Genomic DNA, 20,213 nt, shown 5'->3' with positions numbered 1-20,213 from the left:
CGAAATCCTATGAAAGTGTTCCAAGATGGATAGAGGAAGTGAAAGAACATGCTGCCAATCAAATTGTTGTGATGCTAGTGGGCAACAAAAGTGATTTAAGACATTTGCAAGCAATATCAACTGCCGATGGTGAAATATTTGCCCAGGAGAATAATCTTTTGTTTGCAGAGTCTTCTGCCCTTGATGCTACCAATGTTGAAGAATTATTTCAAGAGACAATAACCAAAGTGCATAAGGTTCAAATAAAAAAACTCAAAGATGAATTGTCAAATGAAAAAAAGGACAATTCACCAGTAGTAAAAGAGGAAAAAATAGAATTAAATAATCAGCAGGTTACAAAGCAATGCTGTCAAACATAAAATAGTCGTTATTTTTCACCTTTAATTTCTACTTATACATGACACCATTTCAATTTCTCGAAACATTAAATCTTACATGACAGATAAGTCATGGCCTTGATATTTAATTCATAAATGCCTTCAAATGAAGCAAAGTGGATGTATAGTTTATACATGTTAATTTTTGTTTTATAAGGTAATTTATTAAGCATACCAATTAGAGACTAGCGAATTCTTAGCTCACATGTGATGTATTTCAATGTAACAATGTCATATCTTACTAATTATAGCCATTGTGTAATAATGTATTATTGAAATACAACAATTTTTCTATATAGTTTGCATGAAAGTGCATACAATTGAAATTTTAGTCAATTCAATACCAAATTTGCAACACCCAATTGAAAATACCATTTCAACATAAATTATTCTCTATGATAATTATTTTACAGTGCATTATAATCTATTCACTTGTTTCTTGGCCATACAGTTGTAGCACCAATTGTAAATCTGCATCCACTTCATTTGAAGTGTGCTCACCTTAAAGGATGAAGCAAATGAAATGAAATCTCTACTTCACATTAAAAATCTAACAAATTGAATTTAAGTTGAACAAAGCTATGAATGTTGAACTGTGATTTTTATATAATGTACTACTACTAACTAACCTTCCAACTTTAAATTAAAACCAGGTAACAAATTAAGTGCTCAAACCTTGTGTATGATTACTTGATTTCATATCATAATATGACAGCTCAATTGCCTTTTGCAAATCAGCAGATTCTTGTGCCAACAACATCCGACTCTTTCCAAGTCTCCTTTGCTCAAGATCTGTGCTACTGCCTTCATCATTGGCATTGAGATATTCCAAAGTCTCTAGGGAAGTGAAAAAGGTTTGTAGAGTTGTTTCATTCCTTGTTTCAGGTGAAGTATTTGGAATAATTTCCACAAAGCTGTAGTAAAACTATGCAACCTACTGGCTATTTAAAGTATAGAATTTACAAAGACAGCATCAATAAATTGTGTTTTTTGTTGGTATGTACCAGCAAACCTAAACTCTGCTAAATAAATTAGACATTACTTGTAACTACTAACCACTACGATGACGGTGTCGTCTTCTTCTACGTTCCCTTCTTCTTTCACCGTCTTCATCAGGTTCGTTCTTTAAATTCAATGTGGTCTCAATCAGTCTCTGTAACTGCAAAGTCGGTTCCTCTTCGAAAAGAAACTAAAAATACAAAAACAATTTGTTGGTTAGTTGAAGGAGAATTGAATGATAACAACAAAGATTAGTAACATGCATTATTGTAATGAATGAACAAATGATATATGCTGGAGTAACATACCTCTTCGTCAGAATCATCTTGCCACACAGCGTTATACCTAAACACAACAGGTGTTTTACAAATTAAAACTTTCATTAACAGTCAAGCAAACTTCGTGGCTTCATTCCAATCAACAAACAAACCTTCTTAAGTAATTATTGCGAGCTCGTTTGGCCCTAGGTGAATCATCAGGTGGAAGAAGGCCACGCGATAAAGCCAAAAGAAGATCTTCTCGTTTCCTGTGTGTCAACTGAGCTGCGCTGATGATTTTTGCACGTGGTGTGCGAAGGTATGGTCGTGCCACCATCTGAGAAAGATTCTCAGTCGCTTCTTCAAGCTCTGTCTAAAAAAAAACAACATGGAGAGAGTTAATTAATGTTGACATAGCTCCTGCGCTGACTTATTTAGTTTTGCTGTGCATAATGCTCTTTGTTCACCTACTGCAGCAAAAAATTTCTAATACGATGAACTACGATAAGGTACACTACTAACTAACTACTAAAGTTTAAAATATTAGAACTAAATTTTAATGACGACTACAAAGGTTACATCATAAGGTTACAAAGGTTACATCATTAGGTTACGTCGCTTACAAAGGTTACATCATAAGGTTAAGAAGGTTACATCATAAGGTTAGGTTACGAAGGTAATAAGATACACGATACGTTATCAACGAGCTAACCTGCATTAATTCAAAGATAATCTTTTTTTGCTGGTTTGCTCCCAAGAAAAAGCCATAACCGTAAGATGCTCGCAAGACTCTTCTAGCTTTTAATAATTTCCTGATAGCGTCTTCAACGAAACTCGTATCTACTTGCGATGTCGATAACGATGAAGACAGTGATGATTGCCCAGAAACTAAAATAGAAATTGAACAGTTTTTTTATAGTCGATTCATGATGGATTAAACGGTTGACGATACAATGCTCTCGTAGATCAATTCCTTATATAGAAGAAACATACACACATTTTCCTCGTTACTAATCTACCCTCAATCCACACAACATACCAGACAACAACACCTTCCTCAATCATCTACCTACCTACTACACAGTAGAAACAACCTCCAGTTAGCCACCTACTTTCATACATTATACAACACCTCCATCAACACCCCATCATGTACCTACACAGTCACATACCTTCAAGTCATACAACACCATACATACAACGGCATCTAGTAGTAACACAACAAAACAGTAGTCACCTACCCTCACTCAATCATCTACCTTCACAAAAGCAGGTCTTTCATTGGTGGTTTACATGAACATACAAAGATATTTTTACCTGATTCTGCTGCAACTACAAGTGCAACCATTTTGTCTTTAGCTGATTTCAGAAGCGGCTCTTCAAGCTATAAATAAATCAAACTTCCACTAAAACCTGTCCATAACGAGAAGATAGGGAAATAGGGATTTGAAGTTGAAAAAAGCCGCAATACACTTGACATTTTGAAAGTTTTTACTGCTTCACACATCCAATACAAAATAATACAAATAACCAAAATGATAAGGTCCTTCCAGTTAGCGCCAGCACTTGAACACTTAATTGTACGGTGTGTACAATAGTTCCACAAAATCAAATCTAACTTTTACGAAGAGTCCCCCAAAGAGTTAAAAAAACCTTTTAAAAATAGTATGGCAGTTTTATATGAAGTAGTTTTTGGATATATATATTTTTAAAGCATAAAATATCATCACAAAACTGTAGATTTTTTTAAAATCAGATCAGAGAAACAATGTGCATGACCATAATGATGTGTGCAATTTACCTTATAACTGTTTTCGTGGTTTTTGAAACGCGAATAATAGTGCAGGAAATGATTCAGTTTTTCAACCTTTTTATGTTCATCATTGATCTAAAAACAAAAACGATAGTAATAAAATGAAAATGAGTACAGACAAATTGTAGGATAGCTCTACGAATGTTACTTCATAGCAACAAACTCGATGTCAAAATTCATAACAAAGTAAATAACGTGTTTAATGATTAAACATTTCAGATGGAATCGATCACTAACTACAACAACATAGGTTTCTTACACTTTGTGCTTTTTCTAAAACTCTTTCCTTTATAGCTTTCACCACTTCATAACGGTTGCATCTATAAATTGTTTGACCAAAAAAAAAAGTGAAAGAAAAAACAATGAATACCCCAAACCAAGCAAAACTATGCTCCGATCGATATTCATCAACCTTCTATTTCGTCATAACCAAACTCCTATGTTTGCAATGTACAAGACACCGAAGATAAATTTTTATTTAAATCGATTTCCTCATCACAGAAACGAAAAAATTTTTTCAGAAAACAAAATGTTGAAACAAGATGTTAACGTATGGTTACGAATAACACCCAGTTAGTGCTTAAATTGTTTACCTTTAAATTGTTTACCTGAAATATCCACCAGTAGACGAATTGTGTTTCTTCCACGATTCCAAACACACCCAACAAAATTCGTGCTTACACTATTAGAAAAAGTTGTTGGTCAAAGTTATGGCTAACATATGTTTTGTTGTGATGTATTTGTATACTTATACATCACTAACACTGACATTGACTTTGCGAAGCTAATTTCGTTTCATAATCTTAGGAAACTATCTTAGTTGCCAAAGGAGTTCACGATTACTTGCTTCCATAAGAGGATCACTAGCCATAAAATATTTACCTTAGTACATTTGATATGATTACAGCCCTCATTCTTCTGAATAGGTGAAGCACACTTAGGGCATGGTTTTGAGTTTGTAATCAACCACAGACTGTTTGCTACTCTCTCCGTTTCTGGGCATTCTTTCAAATCTTGAGCAAAAAAATAAATGGACTTATTTGCAATGCAAACTTACGCTAATGCTGCAAAGAAAAGCTAACTGAAGACATTCACTTCGTTGCCCCCAAAAATAGCAAAAACATTGTATTTCACGAATAAAGTCACTCTCCAAATGGCAAGTCAATTTTGTTTGTCCCACCTTCTTTAGGAAGTGTTGGTAATATATCCTTTATTACACAAAGCCATCGTTTCCATCCTTCACACGTAGCTGGTTCGTGTGACTCTTCCATGCAATGCCTGTATTATAGAATACACCGTTTTTAACGTGTAATGATAAGTAACATTTACAAGACTGAACGTGTACTGCTATTTTCTAATTCACAAGATTGTTAAAACAAGATACATAATTTCAGCACTTTCTATATCTTTAGGTACTTTCAAATATTAAATTCAAGAGTGAGTTTTTATGTACTACAGTCTAATGTCTTCATCAGGGGTGATGTGATGTCAAACGTTCAAGAAAGCCTTAAAAAGCCTCCAAAGGAAAAAATTCAAATACATATGATACTACTAAACTAAACATGCTTCATAACAATTTCCCATAATTGGCCATATGAACATCAAACAAGTTAACTGCTTACCAACAAAAGTAATGTTCATCACCACAGTTTACAGTGAGACTTTCAGTTTCAGCTGAGGCTCCGCCACCCATACGGTATGCTGACATTTGATTTTCTGGCAATTGAACCGCCTTGCCGCATTCCGGGAAAGGACACCATTTTAAATAGGGATTTGAATCTACAAAAGCCTGCGACAAAAATTGACATCACTCTTCTGAAATTTACGGCTATGACGTCATCAAGGTAGAAAACAGACAGAAAAAACGCTACGTTGAATTTTTTTCTTTGCTTTCGACAACTCATTTGAAATAAATTCTCATTTTTACCTTGATGTTAAATCTCCCAAATTTGTTGGCAACATCCTTTGGAACAACACTCTCAATAACCTCCTTTACCAAGAAAAGATAAAGAATAAAGCTTTAGAAATGAGAACCTTTGTCAGTGGCAGATCAAGGGTACGTCAATATAAATTGTAGAAGCTCATTTTAAATTCAAAACACTTTTTTAAAAACGCTCTTGGTTAAAAATTTCTAAAGAATATAGGATTGATTCCAAAGTGTTTTAAAATTGAAATATATTTTCAGTAATGTATTATGAGATGAAAATGTTTGTGAATAAATGATCACTTACGACAGGCACAAGGCAGACGCAATCAGTTGCTGGGCATTTGATATTGGATATATCCCCATCGGTAATTTTTTGACCCAAATAACTGCAAAATAATTTATGATCACATTAAAGAAAGCAGTGTTTTCTTTGAAAGCAGTTAAATTTTTTATGTACGCATATTGTTCTATCACAAAAATTGAAAACACACTTTCATGGTGTTTTAATGATATAATAAGCAAATAGAGAAAAGTTTTTATATGTATTCACACTTTCGTTTTTTCGCATTTTCATGTTTCAACGAACCTTTTCCAACAATTGATACAAAATCTATGCGCACAAGATAAAGAGACGGAAAACATATCAACATTGTAGGAATCGCAGCAAATGGAGCATTCCAACTACATAACAGAGAAAAATAAAAATTTTCTGAATGTATTTAAAAACTGAAAAATGACGTAGAGCAATATGATGGAATTAAATCAAACTAAATTAGAAAATATTTAGAGAAATTTCCCATTAAAACTAGCAAGTAAAAAGTGATGAGAAAAACGGTGAAAACAATTATAAAAACGTAAATTCTAGGATAAATACGCGCATTTCCATAGAAAAAATGGAACATGCAAAAAAAATACCTTTGTATTAACGTTCTCTTCTTCTTCATAATGAACTGTCTGAGTTTCTGACTCTAAAAAAAGATTTAAAAAAAAAACATTCATTTGACAGAGAGAAAAAGAAAACCATATCTTAATTAAAAGGCAAATCGGCAAAAGACAAAGTGAAACTTTGAAAAAACAATGTCAAAGATATCAAAGAAAAAGACATGTAGGTGATGATTCAATAGATTTGATCTTTGCCTACTTATTAATCAATAACTACACACGGTGCGTACGTAGACTTCTTTGAATTACAATAAACTAGCGCTAAGTTGACGCAGTCTTCTACAAGGAGGAAAAATCTTTAGGTTTTCTACTAAAATATCTACTGGTTATCAAACAAATAACACTCACGTGATGATGACGTCACTCCAGCTGCTTCACACGCTGATATAGGATCGTCTATCCAGGCTTGAAGTAAAGCTTCACGTGACCAGTCTAAATAAAAGATAACCCAATCTGTTCACACGAGCTACGTATCTCTAGATAGAGAGATGTATTGTGAGTCTGTCCAAAATTGAGCGACAGTGAGAAGATATTCTTTGTTAAAGAACAATGTACATTGAAATGAGCATACTATGGTTCATTTAAACATATTGGAGATAAACAAAGAAATGAAATTTAGTATTTAAAGTGATACCAAGAATTGATCTACTTCTACTTTTAGTACTTTCAATTAAAAGTAATTTACCAAAATATCGAAGTAGTCCTTCTGCCATGAATAGTGATACCTGTAAGAAATGACATGACCAATCAATTTGACTGCTCAACAACTGTAGCACGTCAGAAGGGCACAGCAACTATTCAATTTGATTGGTCAAGAGCTGCGACACATCAAAAGAGGAATAAAAAGATAATGTGAAAAGGGCAACCCTTCATATTCAATTATTTTCATGGTTGGTAAAATACTCAATCTTTGGCAAACCTGCAACATGTCTGCAGTCTGAACTAATAAATTGTCCTTTGTTTCCTGTAACTCCTTCTCTCCAAGACCACTTTGAAACTGTAAAAAAAGAAAAACTTTGAAGTAAAACAATGCAGCCAACCTTAAGAAATTGTGATTAAAATATGTGTGTTCTGTACAAATGATTGTACATTTAACACCAACAGTGTACACCAAGACCAAGAAATTGTGATTAAAATATGTGTGTTCTGTACAAATGATTGTACATTTAACACCAACAGTGTACACCAAGACCAAGAAACTGTGATTAAAATATGTGTGTTTTGTACAAATGATTGTACATTTAACACCAACAGTGTACACCAAGACCAAGAAACTGTGATTAAAATATGTGTGTTCTGTATAAATGAGTGTACATTTAACACCAACAGTCGATAATCTTTCTTGTTCAAGAAAATCTAATGGACATGAACAATCTTAAACCATTTTCATATTGTATATAAAACTGTGCCAATTTATTGCAGAAGTGATAACAATGTTTGAAGAATTCCTTACCTTGAAATTCATAGAGTTATTGATAAAGACTTACTTTATCTTCAACTACAATTATTTCTTCATCTTCCAAACCAGTAGATTCCTATTAAATGGACAAACAAAATAATTCAATTAGTCATTATAGTTCAAGTTATTAATTTCTTCTTTCTCATATACGTACATTAAAGACCATTTTTGATTCAAGGAATGCAGCTATTTCTCGGAAGTTTTTCTTTACAGCAATGTCACAGGCAGTTTGGCCATTTTTGTTCTCTATGTACAATGGAGAGCCATTGGACACCAACTCCTTTGAATAAACAAACATTAATAGTAAGCTTTAACTTTCACACTTCAGACTCTTAGCAGAAACAGCATGCAATAACAATTAAAGAAAGTCAAAAGTTTTGACTCAAACTTTATCACTGAGGTTTAACAATGAAAGATTCTTAGCATTTCATATTACCTTTACACATTCCAATAATCCAGAATTTGCAGCATAATGCAAAGGTGAGTTTTTGTTCTGAAATATCAATGCAAAACAGATTTGATCAACTTGTTCCAGAACCTTGAGCAAAGCTTAACATTTGTGGATTGCTACAAACAAGACTGACATGATAAAGTAATTACACGATTGTGAAAACCACATTGATTTTTTCTAAGACTCTTTTTGAAAGTGGTAACTTCTAATTTTCTTTGCATTCATATTTCCAAGCAATGAATATCAGTAAACTTTCATGTTAGTAGTCTGTATCTGTGTAATTCCCTCATGTCTTTCTTTCTGCTAGGCATGGGATTACTTTTGAAAGGACGATAAAATGGTAAACTGTAATAGCCCTTCTAAGGGCAATTTCTTAGGCCTTTGTGTTTACCTTAAATCTTTACTTTCGATTTTATGTCTATCATTGTCATTTTCATAACAATGGCAGACATAATACTGATAGGAAAGACAAAAGTGATAAAACACACACCAGGAAGAGAGATCCCCCAGCGAGCAATATTAGAAAATGAAAGGATGAAAAGGAGAAAATAAAGATAGATACCTTATCAACGATTTTCTCAATACTCAACTTCGACACTGGTTCATTTCCCTCGTTCTCCCTTAACCATGTCAACATAAGCTTTAAACATTTCAATCTTTTGAGAGCATCTCTCCCGTCTGACTCGTTTACTAAATGGAACGCCGTTTGTCCGTTAACATTTTTTGACAGTGGATTTGCCCCTTCTGCGAGTAAGTCTTGAAGAAGAGACTCCATTCCGTACGCACAAACGTAATGTAATGCAGTGTTCTCGCCATGTTTTGAACCAAATGATCGATTCACTCTTACAGCTCGTTTTAAGTTTTGATGGCGAACAAATAAGTCCATAGCCTCATTTTCAGCACCACGTTCGAGAGCTTGACGAAACTTGGTTACAGTCAAACCCATGAGTTAAACATTAGACTACATCAAGCATTACATATCGCGTTCCAATTGAAAATAGAAACTCACAAAGGTGACTCGAAGAACAAAGGGACCAGCTGTTGCATTAGATATGAATTATAAACACATCATTATAATGACTTGCTCCACATTTTAAGCCCGTAAAAATATCATGCATAAGTGCAGAGTTTATTTGCAGAAATATCCAAAATATACGTCGCTAATGACAAAATTAAGAAAAACTTACGATTAATTCATGCTTGTGCAAGAAACTGTTTTGTTTATCATCAACTCGATATCGATTACCAGAGAAAAGAAGACTGGGAACAAGTAACACGTGACGTGTGTATGACATTGTGGGATATTGTGGAACATTTTTGTATTGGCAACAGTTTAGCAACCTTACTGAAAAAGTACTCATTAAAATTTAATGTATATCTACTTGATGTAACAAAAAACTGAAACACTTCGAATAAAAAGCACAAAGAATTTAGTTCAGAGTTTAATAATACTTTCTTCCAGCAGGTAAAGTTTCTGCCACAGCTCCACGTCTGAATTCATTCATTGATGACAAATAACTCCATGATGATGAAGTTCCTATTTTAAAACACTCGATCAATTTGAGAACTTCATCTTCATCACTATATCCTCCCATGACGACAATTGTGTCACCTGTAATAACTGCAGAACATCTGCATCTCTTCTTCAACATGGATGGTAAGACTGTAATTTTACCTGTTCTACTGTCATACATAATGACATCATTCAATTCTTTTTCATTGCAATCACGTCCTCCAAGAAGAATAACTTGATCTCTCCAACAAACTGTAGCCATTCCAGCCATTGCATAAGGTAATGGGGGCATTTCCTTACATGTGAGAGATTGAGGATCAAATTCAATCACACCAGACATAGCTTTGACATCATTTCGTTGTCCTCCAAAGATAAGAATTTTATCGCCAACAACTTCAGTTGCATGACACCGTCGTGGTTCTGACATACAACATACCTCGTTCAAAACATGAGATGTACTGGAAACCTGCATTTCACTAATGATGGCTGATTCTGTTCCTGTTTTGTAATTATATCCTCCAATATGAAAGATTTTCTGTTGATAAACCACAGTCTGATGATCAAGGCATTTATAAGGAAGCTCTCTGGGAAATTTTTTCCATGTCAATGGTGACAGATTGAGATCTAATGTCTCTATTGACCTGCATCTAAATCCTCCAACAACAAACACAGTATTGCTATAAATAAAAGATGAAGCATAAACATGATTATTTTCCATTGCAGCAATCTTAATCCAATGCTCCTCTTTCCATGAAAATATCTCAGCACTGCTTGAAGGAAAAGATGACGGGTTTCCCCCAGCAATTAAAATATCTTCTCTTTGTGCATTCAGTATTCCTTCAACAGATGATGGCAATTTTTGTGTAACTTTTTCAAAAATGGTCATTTTTTCCAGCATTTGATTCATGGCTGTTTTTAATTGTTCCATTTCTTTGGTCATTGAGGATATATTTTGCTTAATGACGCTCATGTCTTTCTTTGTTTCTGTCATTTCTTTCTTTATTTCTGTCATTTCTATGGTCAACATGTCAACTTTTTCATCAATTTTTTGGTCTGCTTTGAGGATTCTTCCATCAATCTCAGCCATCTGTAATTTGAACGAGTCGTCATGATTAATGACACTTCTTAGTAACGTTTCTATGTCCTCTCTAATCATTCGACAATCATGAGATGTAATCTCTCTGTATTCACACAACTCAGTTTCGTGTCGAAACTTGTCACGTTTATTTATCTCCAGACCACAACGTTCATTCGAGCACAGCACTGGAGCAAAGCCACAATTCTCAACATGTCTTTCAAGAAATTCAAGAGTTATAAATTCAGGACAGCCACGGTTTACATAATCACATTTGATCTTCAATTTAGCAACCATGTTATTTATAATACGGGCAGGATGAAGAGTATCAACTGTTAGTTTCTCTTGACATTGAGGACATCTTTGTGCATTAACTCGTAGATGTTCGGTAATACAATAACGACAAAATATGTGTTCATTATTCCGACACATTCTTGCTTCTTTGACGACATTAAGGCATATTGAACAGTAAAAATTTTCGTCGACAGCCTGCTCAAATCTCGTTTCTTCAAATCCATTCTCTTCGTCGTTTGGACGATACGGCATATAATAAGCCATCAAAAACAAGGCAGTGTTAACAACAATCAAAATGCTTGCAAAATCGTTCATCGGCAGTGACTCTGCATGGTGGAATATGGTTGAAATTGCCTTGGTATATCCGACTGGAGGATGGAAACAAGGTCGTCACACCGACAAATGGTACAAAAAATAGGTACGATCGCGGATTTCTGTCTAGTAAAGCCGATGATATTTAGGAAACAAACAACACTTAATTTTGACAATGCGAGTTAATTCAGCCATGCTAACTAAATGTTTTATACGTTTTAAACATTTAAGTTTTGACTTTTCAAGGATGGTGTGAATGTGGAGAAGCGACAAAATTTAAAACTGTTCAAATTTACTGTTCAAAAACAGCGATCCCAACCAACTATTACAGATGAAATGAACTTAATTTGATAGTATTGTAGCAAGAAACCTAACTACTTATTCAATGAATCGTGTTTCTGGCAGACCTATGAGAGAAAAACAAACAAAAAGCGTTAATATTTTTTTACAGAATACATAGCAACCTTATAATAACCTTATAATTCATATCAAATGCAACTAAATCATTGAAGAAGTTAAGTCAATTGACATGTGATGAAGTTTCTTTAATATCTTCAATGTAACTTTTATACAAGACATCTTTTCCATTCATGCAACGAAAGCCCACCATTGCGATCTAAATCACATTGAGTTGAAAGTTTCTTGCTGCATTTTCTACCCCGTCTTATCTTTCCAAAGATTTTCTTCATTTGCGGTGAGAAAAGTTCTCCCATCCTTATCAGTCTATTTCTATTCACATCAAGTTTCGAAAATTTCCAAGATACAATCATGGTATTCGATAGACGACTGCTAATCGCAAAAAATATGTTGCGAGATGTGTGGCTTGACGAGTTTCCTAAAAATAAACACACAGTAACATTCTTACCCATAAGATACCGCTATAGAACTATGCCATATTCAAAATCCAATTTCAAATACAGTCGTCTTTCTATAGATCCTTTCTTTCATTAAATGTTGTACAATTAAAAATCATTATATTCCAAATAACATTGTGAAGCTATTCACTCACTTGTAGGTTCTGTTAACATTTGTAACTCTTTACGCATGATCCTGACAAATTCATGACGAAACCTACGCCATGCTAATTTGTCGCATTCTATCAAAGATAAGAAGAAATGAACTCATTGATGACATTTGATGACATTGGAGTCAAAAATATGAAATTATTGTTGTATTCGACATTAAAACCTGACATTATCTTGGTGTATATGTTGGGTTTTGTCAAACCTGTCAAGTGACATTTTATGCAAAAAATTCCAAAGTTTTTTATAATGCAGAAACAAGAGCAAAATGCATGAAAAAATGTGTCGGAAATTGGTATACACCTCGTTCATCACACTATAGATAGCTATATACGTAGCTTAATTCGCCATTTTGAGATTTTTACCTTCATTCATAAAGCTTTTGTAGCAATACAACAATTGCATATGCATGCATACCTTTGACTTTCTTCTTATTGACATCACGAATGGACAATTTATCATTTCTAGGCTCATTTTTTGATATTCTGAAAAAAGACCTTCGCACGGGAGTTAAGAGAATTGTCGATGAACTAGTTGGTCGTTTTGTTCTTCGGACTATAAAAGAGATGCGTAGAATCTTCGTCAAATTACGTTTCTCAAAATGTCCAGGATAATTCACGGAAACAGCAATAGGAAGAATTAGTGACAGAGAACAACACAATGGAAACAAACGTTTATAGTGGAAGTCAATAATATGAATACTTACAAGATCTTGAGCAATCTGGTCTGGCGTTTTGGACAGACGTATTGGGAATATTTTTTCCAGTGACGGGATGAACACACCAGCAATATTTTGAAACATTTTCACACTGGACAATCGTGTAAGTTCCATCCTTTTTGCAAGATGGCGCAAACACTATTGAAGATGGATTTTGTTTTTGCTCAGTTTTTGCTCTTGCTCGATGACTAAAACATTTCGGCCCACCTAAACAGAAAAAAAAACACGTTGTTATTACACTTTTACAAGATAACACCAACTGAATCAAAAACGTTATAGACTCTTCTATTGTAAATTCTACATTCTTTTCCTAAGATTCAAAAGTGACGGATTGAAAAAATATACGCTCATTACCAGGCTTCTCAAACTTTATTCCCAGACAAGCGAACCATTCTGACTTAGATATGTCCAAATCATTATTTTCATCACAGAAGTGGAAAAAAGTTTTGCCACATTTTCGAGGAGTAAAGATTTTCTTTATTCGTTTCACAAGTGCACGCACTTCTTTCTGACTCAGAAAGCGGTTTCTGTCAATATCTAACTCGTTCATCTTCCATTCTGCAATCACTTTGTACGTTATTTTACCTTTATAAAAAAAAGATATAATGGCCGCAAGAGCTAAATATTTACAGGGTGAAAAGCAAATCTTATTTAAAAATACGACAGCATAGGTGACATTTAATTTTTACTACAACCAATAAGAGCCATTAAAACAGAGCATTTTTTACGAGTATAACGCTTAGTCTTTGAATAAGAATTTGCTTTGTCAAAGAATCAGAACATGAATTCATGTTCTGACTTATGTTCTTCAAACATTATAAAACTACACGACGTACAATATATTCCTTAAACAACTTATTGTGTACCCTCTCTCGTTCATTTAGAGAGATTTAGCAATATGGAAGTAACGTTTGTAAAGTCAGTGAAATTGACTTGACAAACATTATTTTACGACGACAGTAACGTGGCAGTATCTTTGTGAGTGTACTCTTTGAAAGTTTGTTGAAGTTAAGCATTTATTCTCCCACAACAAATGGATGAGTATGTTTTAATCTAACTAATTAATCTTTTCGATAATTGCCTTTCCCAAATGAGCAACGTGTCAATGGAGAACATACCTCTCTTGGTAGATGATTTTGAAAATTCTTTCTTGAAACCAAGTAATAATTTTTTGTTGAAGGCATTTCGATGATCTTTTGAGCAACCTAATAATAATAAATTTTATTCATAGCATGTTAAATGTTTGCAGCAAAGTCCTCTTCACTATTACGTACGGTGGGGGGCACTCAGGACCTTCGCTCGAAACGTTTAAAAATATTTGTTATATCCTTAAGGTCATTGTCTGTCTTATTACGTTTATAGTGTTATGTCATGAAAGCATCATAAAATTGTCTCTATGTTATCTGGATTTTCTTTGAGTTATATAAATGAAGAAGTGAAATAATTTTTGTTCTGCGGGTGATGAAATTAGTAATTTGATAATGTAACAACAGAACATTCCACTGTAAATAGTCAAGTGACCATTACAAAACTTATCGTTAAGAGTGAGTTTGTTGGCATTATTAAAAAATAGTCACAATACCTTTGAGCATTCTTATATATCGTTCATTGGAAAAATTTGGATTACCTCGACGATCTAAAAAAGAGATGACTTTATACATCACACTTCTATGAACATTTTTATTTACTTACTTAATGATTATGATCTAAAAAATTCATCACATTTTGCAGAATTTCAAAAGACGACAAAATAAAAAAGATATCAACCTAATACATCGGAAGCACTGATATATTTTCTCATAAACTAACTATAAAGTCGTCAAGAGTTACTTGAAACTATCCTTTCTAAAACTTTCATGTGGAACGGAAAATATACAAACGAGAGTAAACTTACATCGACAATCAGGTTTTCTTCCTGAGCTTCTTGTTCTATCAATCTCAACACCATTAACATCAACACACCAACAAACAAACTTGTTTCTTGTACATTGTACTCCGGTGTACGAGCCGTCTTTATTGCAATTTGGAATGAAGATTCCCATTTGCAAGAGATCGCGTTCTCTGATAGCTTTCAGTGCACGTTTTTTGTGTTCTGCGCAAGATCTTGGGGCTAGAGTAATTACAAGACAATTCATTATACAAAGATATATTTACAGATTGTCACCTGAAGATAGTTGTTCTAGCCTGAACTATAACTTAATTTCTCTATTCTCTCTATCTCATATAAATCTGTTAGCTTGAACAAAAAATGGCGCATAATTTCTTACTTTGACATCGACCCATTGATTTTATGTACAATCTCTTTTCTGATGTACATTTTTCCATTCTTAGCAGACACTTGCTTTGATATGTTTTTCCATCAGAGCCACACACTGGATGACTGAAATCTCTTGCATTACAACGAAGCTTACAGTTACTGTTGCTTCCTGCCTATAAAGGAAAGAAGAATTTAGCAATGATATTACCGCTGACCTCAAACAGAGCACGCAACATGTTTCCATTAATCTCACGTCAGCAATATGAACATGTTACATTGCGAAACAACATGTAAAATCTTGCGAAAGCAACGATCAGAAGATATACTGTATTGCATTGCAGGCACAATAAAAATACTGCATGTTTCGTACAGTCAGTATTAGAGCCTCCTTTCATTTTTCAAGTACAAACATTTATCTCAAAACAGAGGGAAGCAAAATAAAATAGACAAGACTATTTAAACGGAGGTGCAATGAAAGTCGATACACGATCAAAAAAAATACTTCACAAAACAATCCTTTTTTCTATTGGTTCGCATGCATGAAGAACGTTACGATGTAGAATTCTTTCTTGTCAAATTCAACATAGATTTTTTACAAGTTGTATCGTCACGGCATGACGTCACGGCATGACATCACGGCATGACATCACGACGGTAATGATTACATTAACTAATCACAAAGTAGTTTAATTGGCTTTCAGTGTTTCCACATCAATAATTCATATTAATTTAATTTATATAAAGATCTTGTAGATTTTGTAATGTTTAAAAGTTCAAATCACAGTAAATATTTTGGTGAAAAGTGTTCTTCTAATGCATAACGTTCGTCTAAATGGAAGTTTATTTAAGTGAAATCATTAATCAAAAAAAGATTGTGATCAATGAAGGTTGTCATCACGGAACGCTCCGCCATATTTTGGAGTTTGTCAATCAATAGAATTTTTTACAACTTTAGCGCGTTTTATTTCAAAATACTATATCGAAGAAAACTAAGAATTGTTAATATTTTAGTTTCTACAGCAAGATCAGTAAGGAACTGTCAACGCTTATCCATTAGCATTGTTTAAAGCTAACCTTAATGTGTGAGATGACCAGCAACTCGTAAGCAATCCTCTTTTACAAAACAAACACAACAAAAACTACACGAACAACATAAAAGGAGATTTTTAGATTATGTTTATCTATCTCACAGATTATACCAAAGAGTGCATAATTTAATCCATTGGATAATTTTCATTGTTATGGTTGACAGAGGGAGCATTATTACTTAGTTGTGAGTTGGAATTTGCCTCGTGAATTTTGACAAATTCGTTTAGTTTTGCAGCAGAGTATACGATCATTGGCATTAGAGACTAAAATGATTATAGCACAACAACACAAACATGGATATTATTTTAAAGAAAATTAATCGGAAACAAACAAACGCTATTCGCTGTACAAACAAGTTAACCAATTACAAATAGATGAATGATGATATAATGACTTTACGATGCCTAAGAAGACCAAAAGTATTTGTCCGTCTTAAATACATAGAACACCAATCATTTTTGTAATTCTTAACTTTGGCTAGATACAAAATGCCATTTACACTCATGAGTAACACTAACGAGACCTTCCATCTTAGAGTTTCCGCAAACAAAAATATTTATCTTTATCACACGACAGGACGCGAAACACGATATAAAGGATTCAGAGAGGAAATTAATCACTACTAACTAATCTCACAGTTACAAAAGCACATATCAACTAGTTAGAATGATAAGCACATATCAACTCGATCTTTTTTTCTTCAAGGTCAAATACATTTTTACAGCCAAATTTCTTTTTCAACAAGTTAGCAATCCTAAAATCCAACGCAGACAAGCATGTTTTCAGGTATGAGTTGACGAATAGAGACCAAAATATTACGGTCATTTCATTTCATTATTTTAACATGATGTGTCTTGCACGACCCGCTGCTGAGGTCCATGGGTGAAATTCCACTTTAATTAAATGTGTGGAGAAGGCAAAATGCCATAGGCTTTATTTTTAATTATATTAAATTAACAATTACAAAGACAACGTTGGAGGCGAAAAAGCAAAGCGCATCATTCAATATTTTTCTGAAGAGATATCAATTGTCATGCTAAGTGTTTTACCATCTAAGGTAACACATACTTTGATAAATATGCACGTTGAGCTGTTTTAATCCGTTTTATAGAGATCAAAAAGCCACATTGGTAAATATAACATCCATATAGTCTTTATATGCAACCTAATGTAGAAGAGTTGTTCATTTGAGTTCAGGAAGTTGTTCAATAATGATCTCATTAACACTTCCCATGTGAACTTCATTGTTGTACAAACTTTACTGACAAGCTAAGCACGTAATTTTACAGCATTCATGGAAAATACGATTATGTTTATCTTTTCAACGACGAAAACAATACAAAAGTACATATATAGATTGGAAATCTTTTACTCCTTATACAATCTCTATCTCTCCCAATTTAAGAATTCGAACTATCACAACCTACACCACAAACAAAGTAATCTTGCCGTATTCTCTGCACAAAATAATGTTACATATGCGCGCGAGGCGAGCACTCTGACAGCTTTGCTTAATGAGTAAAAATACTTCGTACAAAACCGCGAGAATTAACATCCAACAGACTTCATGAGAGCACTATCAAAAAAGGAAACATACCTTAACAAAAGCGGCGAGGAAAATCTTTATCAAAATAAAGACGGCAATGTTAGCGAAAAATCTCATTTTCAAAAACACCAGATTAATGTCGTGCGTGTAGTCTTACGTAAAGAAACAAAGTGTAAGTGCCAATATGAACATTTATTAATGAAAAGTGATTGCAGGGGAGGTAACCTATTTGCTCCGACCATCTGTCGAACGTTCGTTTATCATTAAGATATTATATTTCATACTAATATCATGCCCTTCACCGTTAAACAAACTTTCGAAACCACGATCAAAATTAAAACTTATAAAATTCTAAACTAACATGCACAAAATTCCATCCTTTTAATTCATCTAATACACCATAGAGGTAAGCTTTTGTTATAGGAAAAAGCGTCGATAACTAAGACAATATCTTTGTGGATAAATGGAGTTTGCAAACAACTTTGAGAGCAATTGAGAGCATTCTTTGGTCACAAAAACAATACTCTTATCTATCATTCCATACGGCGCATACTTGATTTTATCAGCCAGTAAAAATGCGCGTAAATCTATGGAGGTCATTAAGTTAAACAGCTCTTAAATCGCAATAGTTGATAACGATAATTTAGGACATATGCACTACAAGTAATAAACATAAATAGTATTTTAACGAATTTTTACTAGGCTAATTTATACGCGCGCACACAAATAAAAAGTAATTGGCCTGGTGACAATTACTTTGGCGAAACGAAGCAACTTCCTTTGTCAACCAATCAAATTATTCAGATTATATTTTTGCGTGGTACTGGTCATGAAGAGAGCAGTGTAAAGACTGGAAACGAGATAAGTTCTCAAACAACGCTGATTTGTCAGCGTGATCCGTAATTGATTTCAAAAGTAATTAACATTTCCTTACCTTTTTTATCTGATCAAGACTGGATAAAATCATTTCAATAGGTCACGCACGCACGGTTGTTAGTAATGCAAAGGAAGAGGAACACCTGCAAATATAAAATCATTAATGATTGTATTTTTTTTATAAGATCCAGAAAATGACACTTGACTCTCAATTTGACATAAGACTAGATGTGCGGTGACCATATGATACACCGTTGATGGATATTCTTGAGGCATCGTTTCAATAACGAGAACCCAGGAACGGATGTTATGTACAATGAGCATGTTGAAGGATAATTAAAAAAACATGAACTTGTTTACTACGACTAAAAATAAATGAGGGAAAATAAAGAGTATCTTTTTTGCACCTTTTCTTTACCTCAAGTTGAAGGAAAACATGTTCTATCTTCATTTTTTCATCATTTCTTATATGAAGGATTCTATTGATAACAAAGATGTTATTGAAAAAGACCACACAGTGAAAACTAATATAAAATATAATAAATCACTTACACATCATTTCACAAAAACCTGTATAATGCAGTTGTGTTAAAGAAAAAAGTAGAGAGATAGGACACTGTTTGTTTATTTAAGATAAAATTTTGACAATCCAAACATCATGAGAAATAAAATTGAACTAAAATATCGCAAACTAATAATCAACAATCTACTTTTAACTAATCGCTGATTGGTGTCTTCTCCACCACTGCTCAAGTTAATGTTCCTGAGGAAGATTTTGATGAACAGAGAAGATAGTTCTTTCTTAGATCTTACGTGTAAGAAGCTCAAAGTAAATCAATAAGCCCAGTGAAATTTATTCTCCAATGTTAAAATGGACTCACCAGTCAGATGGCGTCACTGTGTAAGACTTGTCCATGTTTGACATGGATAAGAATTATTTCTTCTGTACCATAGCACACACACGAGGACGAGCAAGTTGACAGGTCATAAAATCTTTGATAAACGATATGTTAACCTGTAAGTTAAAAAGAAATATGTTAAGAAAACTGTGCAGACCAATTTAAAGAAATTAATAATTCTTGTTCATAAAAAAACAATTACTGAATTTTGTTAATTCACTAAAGTATGAATAATGTCAATAGATAAATAAAGTCATTTTTCAATGATTTATACTAACTAATACTTCATCGTACAAAGTTATCATTATTGCATGATCATGAAATGGCGTACCTTTCCGTGACGAATAAATCAAATCTATACTTGCAGTATTTTTCTACAAACTTAAT

The 20,213-nt window shown here is 33.6% G+C and overlaps 3 protein-coding genes across 6 annotated transcripts; all 3 read right to left on the bottom strand.

Annotated features, from left to right (window-relative positions):
• Positions 1-361: 361 nt before the first annotated feature.
• LOC124452962 (ankyrin repeat and IBR domain-containing protein 1-like) lies at positions 362-9,474 on the bottom strand. 2 transcript variants are annotated; one of them, XM_047003632.1, is made up of 25 exons: positions 9,413-9,464; positions 8,788-9,263; positions 8,211-8,267; positions 7,929-8,054; positions 7,803-7,850; positions 7,235-7,312; positions 7,001-7,040; positions 6,664-6,747; positions 6,289-6,341; positions 5,960-6,054; positions 5,678-5,759; positions 5,374-5,436; positions 5,069-5,235; positions 4,627-4,724; positions 4,329-4,459; positions 4,055-4,128; positions 3,706-3,766; positions 3,435-3,521; positions 2,951-3,017; positions 2,346-2,521; positions 1,807-2,006; positions 1,685-1,721; positions 1,434-1,566; positions 1,053-1,214; positions 362-878 (listed from the first exon to the last, which is right to left on the bottom strand). In XM_047003632.1, exons 2-25 carry the CDS (start codon positions 9,169-9,171, stop codon positions 802-804), a joined length of 2,580 nt encoding a protein of 859 aa, XP_046859588.1. In that variant the 5' UTR covers positions 9,172-9,263; positions 9,413-9,464; the 3' UTR covers positions 362-801. The 2 variants fall into 2 exon arrangements, with proteins under 2 accessions (XP_046859588.1, XP_046859587.1); XM_047003631.1 differs by having other exon boundaries at positions 8,788-9,474.
• Positions 9,475-9,571: 97 nt separating this feature from the next.
• On the bottom strand, positions 9,572-11,466 carry LOC124452963. Its single transcript, XM_047003633.1, has one exon. The coding sequence runs from the start codon at positions 11,420-11,422 to the stop codon at positions 9,668-9,670; it is 1,755 nt and encodes a 584-aa protein (XP_046859589.1). The 5' UTR covers positions 11,423-11,466; the 3' UTR covers positions 9,572-9,667.
• Positions 11,467-11,694: 228 nt separating this feature from the next.
• LOC124452901 (SPARC-related modular calcium-binding protein 1-like) lies at positions 11,695-20,202 on the bottom strand. Of its 3 annotated transcripts, none has more exons than XM_047003532.1 (13): positions 20,158-20,202; positions 19,809-19,942; positions 19,346-19,406; positions 18,986-19,070; positions 15,427-15,589; positions 15,054-15,269; positions 14,742-14,795; positions 14,278-14,364; positions 13,514-13,744; positions 13,148-13,366; positions 12,859-12,996; positions 12,429-12,515; positions 11,695-12,254 (listed from the first exon to the last, which is right to left on the bottom strand). In XM_047003532.1, the coding sequence occupies exons 4-13, from the start codon at positions 19,016-19,018 to the stop codon at positions 11,986-11,988; spliced, it is 1,497 nt and encodes a 498-aa protein (XP_046859488.1). In that variant the 5' UTR covers positions 19,019-19,070; positions 19,346-19,406; positions 19,809-19,942; positions 20,158-20,202; the 3' UTR covers positions 11,695-11,985. The 3 variants fall into 3 exon arrangements, with proteins under 3 accessions (XP_046859488.1, XP_046859489.1, XP_046859487.1); XM_047003533.1 differs by having other exon boundaries at positions 19,335-19,406; positions 20,158-20,187; XM_047003531.1 differs by lacking the exons at positions 18,986-19,070; positions 19,346-19,406; positions 19,809-19,942; positions 20,158-20,202 and adding an exon at positions 18,103-18,285.
• Between the last annotated feature and the right edge of the window lie 11 nt (positions 20,203-20,213).

The sequence above is a fragment of the Xenia sp. Carnegie-2017 genome, unplaced genomic scaffold (genome assembly GCF_021976095.1).
Source record: "Xenia sp. Carnegie-2017 unplaced genomic scaffold, XeniaSp_v1 HiC_scaffold_25, whole genome shotgun sequence".
In the NCBI taxonomy this organism is placed as follows: Eukaryota; Metazoa; Cnidaria; class Anthozoa; order Malacalcyonacea; family Xeniidae; genus Xenia; species Xenia sp. Carnegie-2017.
Note: the sequence above shows the minus strand (reverse complement) of the source record. Positions and strands in the feature narration are given on the sequence as shown.

Excerpts from the sequence above, each read along its gene's own strand:
- LOC124452963 (XM_047003633.1), bottom strand. The coding sequence starts at position 11,422 with ATGAACGATTTTGCAAGCATTTTGATTGTTGTTAACACTGCCTTGTTT.
- LOC124452962 (XM_047003631.1), bottom strand. The coding sequence starts at position 9,171 with ATGGGTTTGACTGTAACCAAGTTTCGTCAAGCTCTCGAACGTGGTGCT. Across the intron at positions 3,522-3,705 it reads TTTTAGAAAAAGCACAAAGT|ATCAATGATGAACATAAAAA; the intron begins GTAAGAAACCTA and ends TTTTGTTTTTAG. Across the intron at positions 3,018-3,434 it reads ACCACGAAAACAGTTATAAG|CTTGAAGAGCCGCTTCTGAA; the intron begins GTAAATTGCACA and ends ATTTATTTATAG.
- LOC124452901 (XM_047003531.1), bottom strand. The coding sequence starts at position 18,168 with ATGAGATTTTTCGCTAACATTGCCGTCTTTATTTTGATAAAGATTTTC. Across the intron at positions 15,270-15,426 it reads ATCAATGGGTCGATGTCAAA|CCCCAAGATCTTGCGCAGAA; the intron begins GTAAGAAATTAT and ends TAATTACTCTAG. Across the intron at positions 14,796-15,053 it reads AAGAAAACCTGATTGTCGAT|ATCGTCGAGGTAATCCAAAT; the intron begins GTAAGTTTACTC and ends TCTCTTTTTTAG.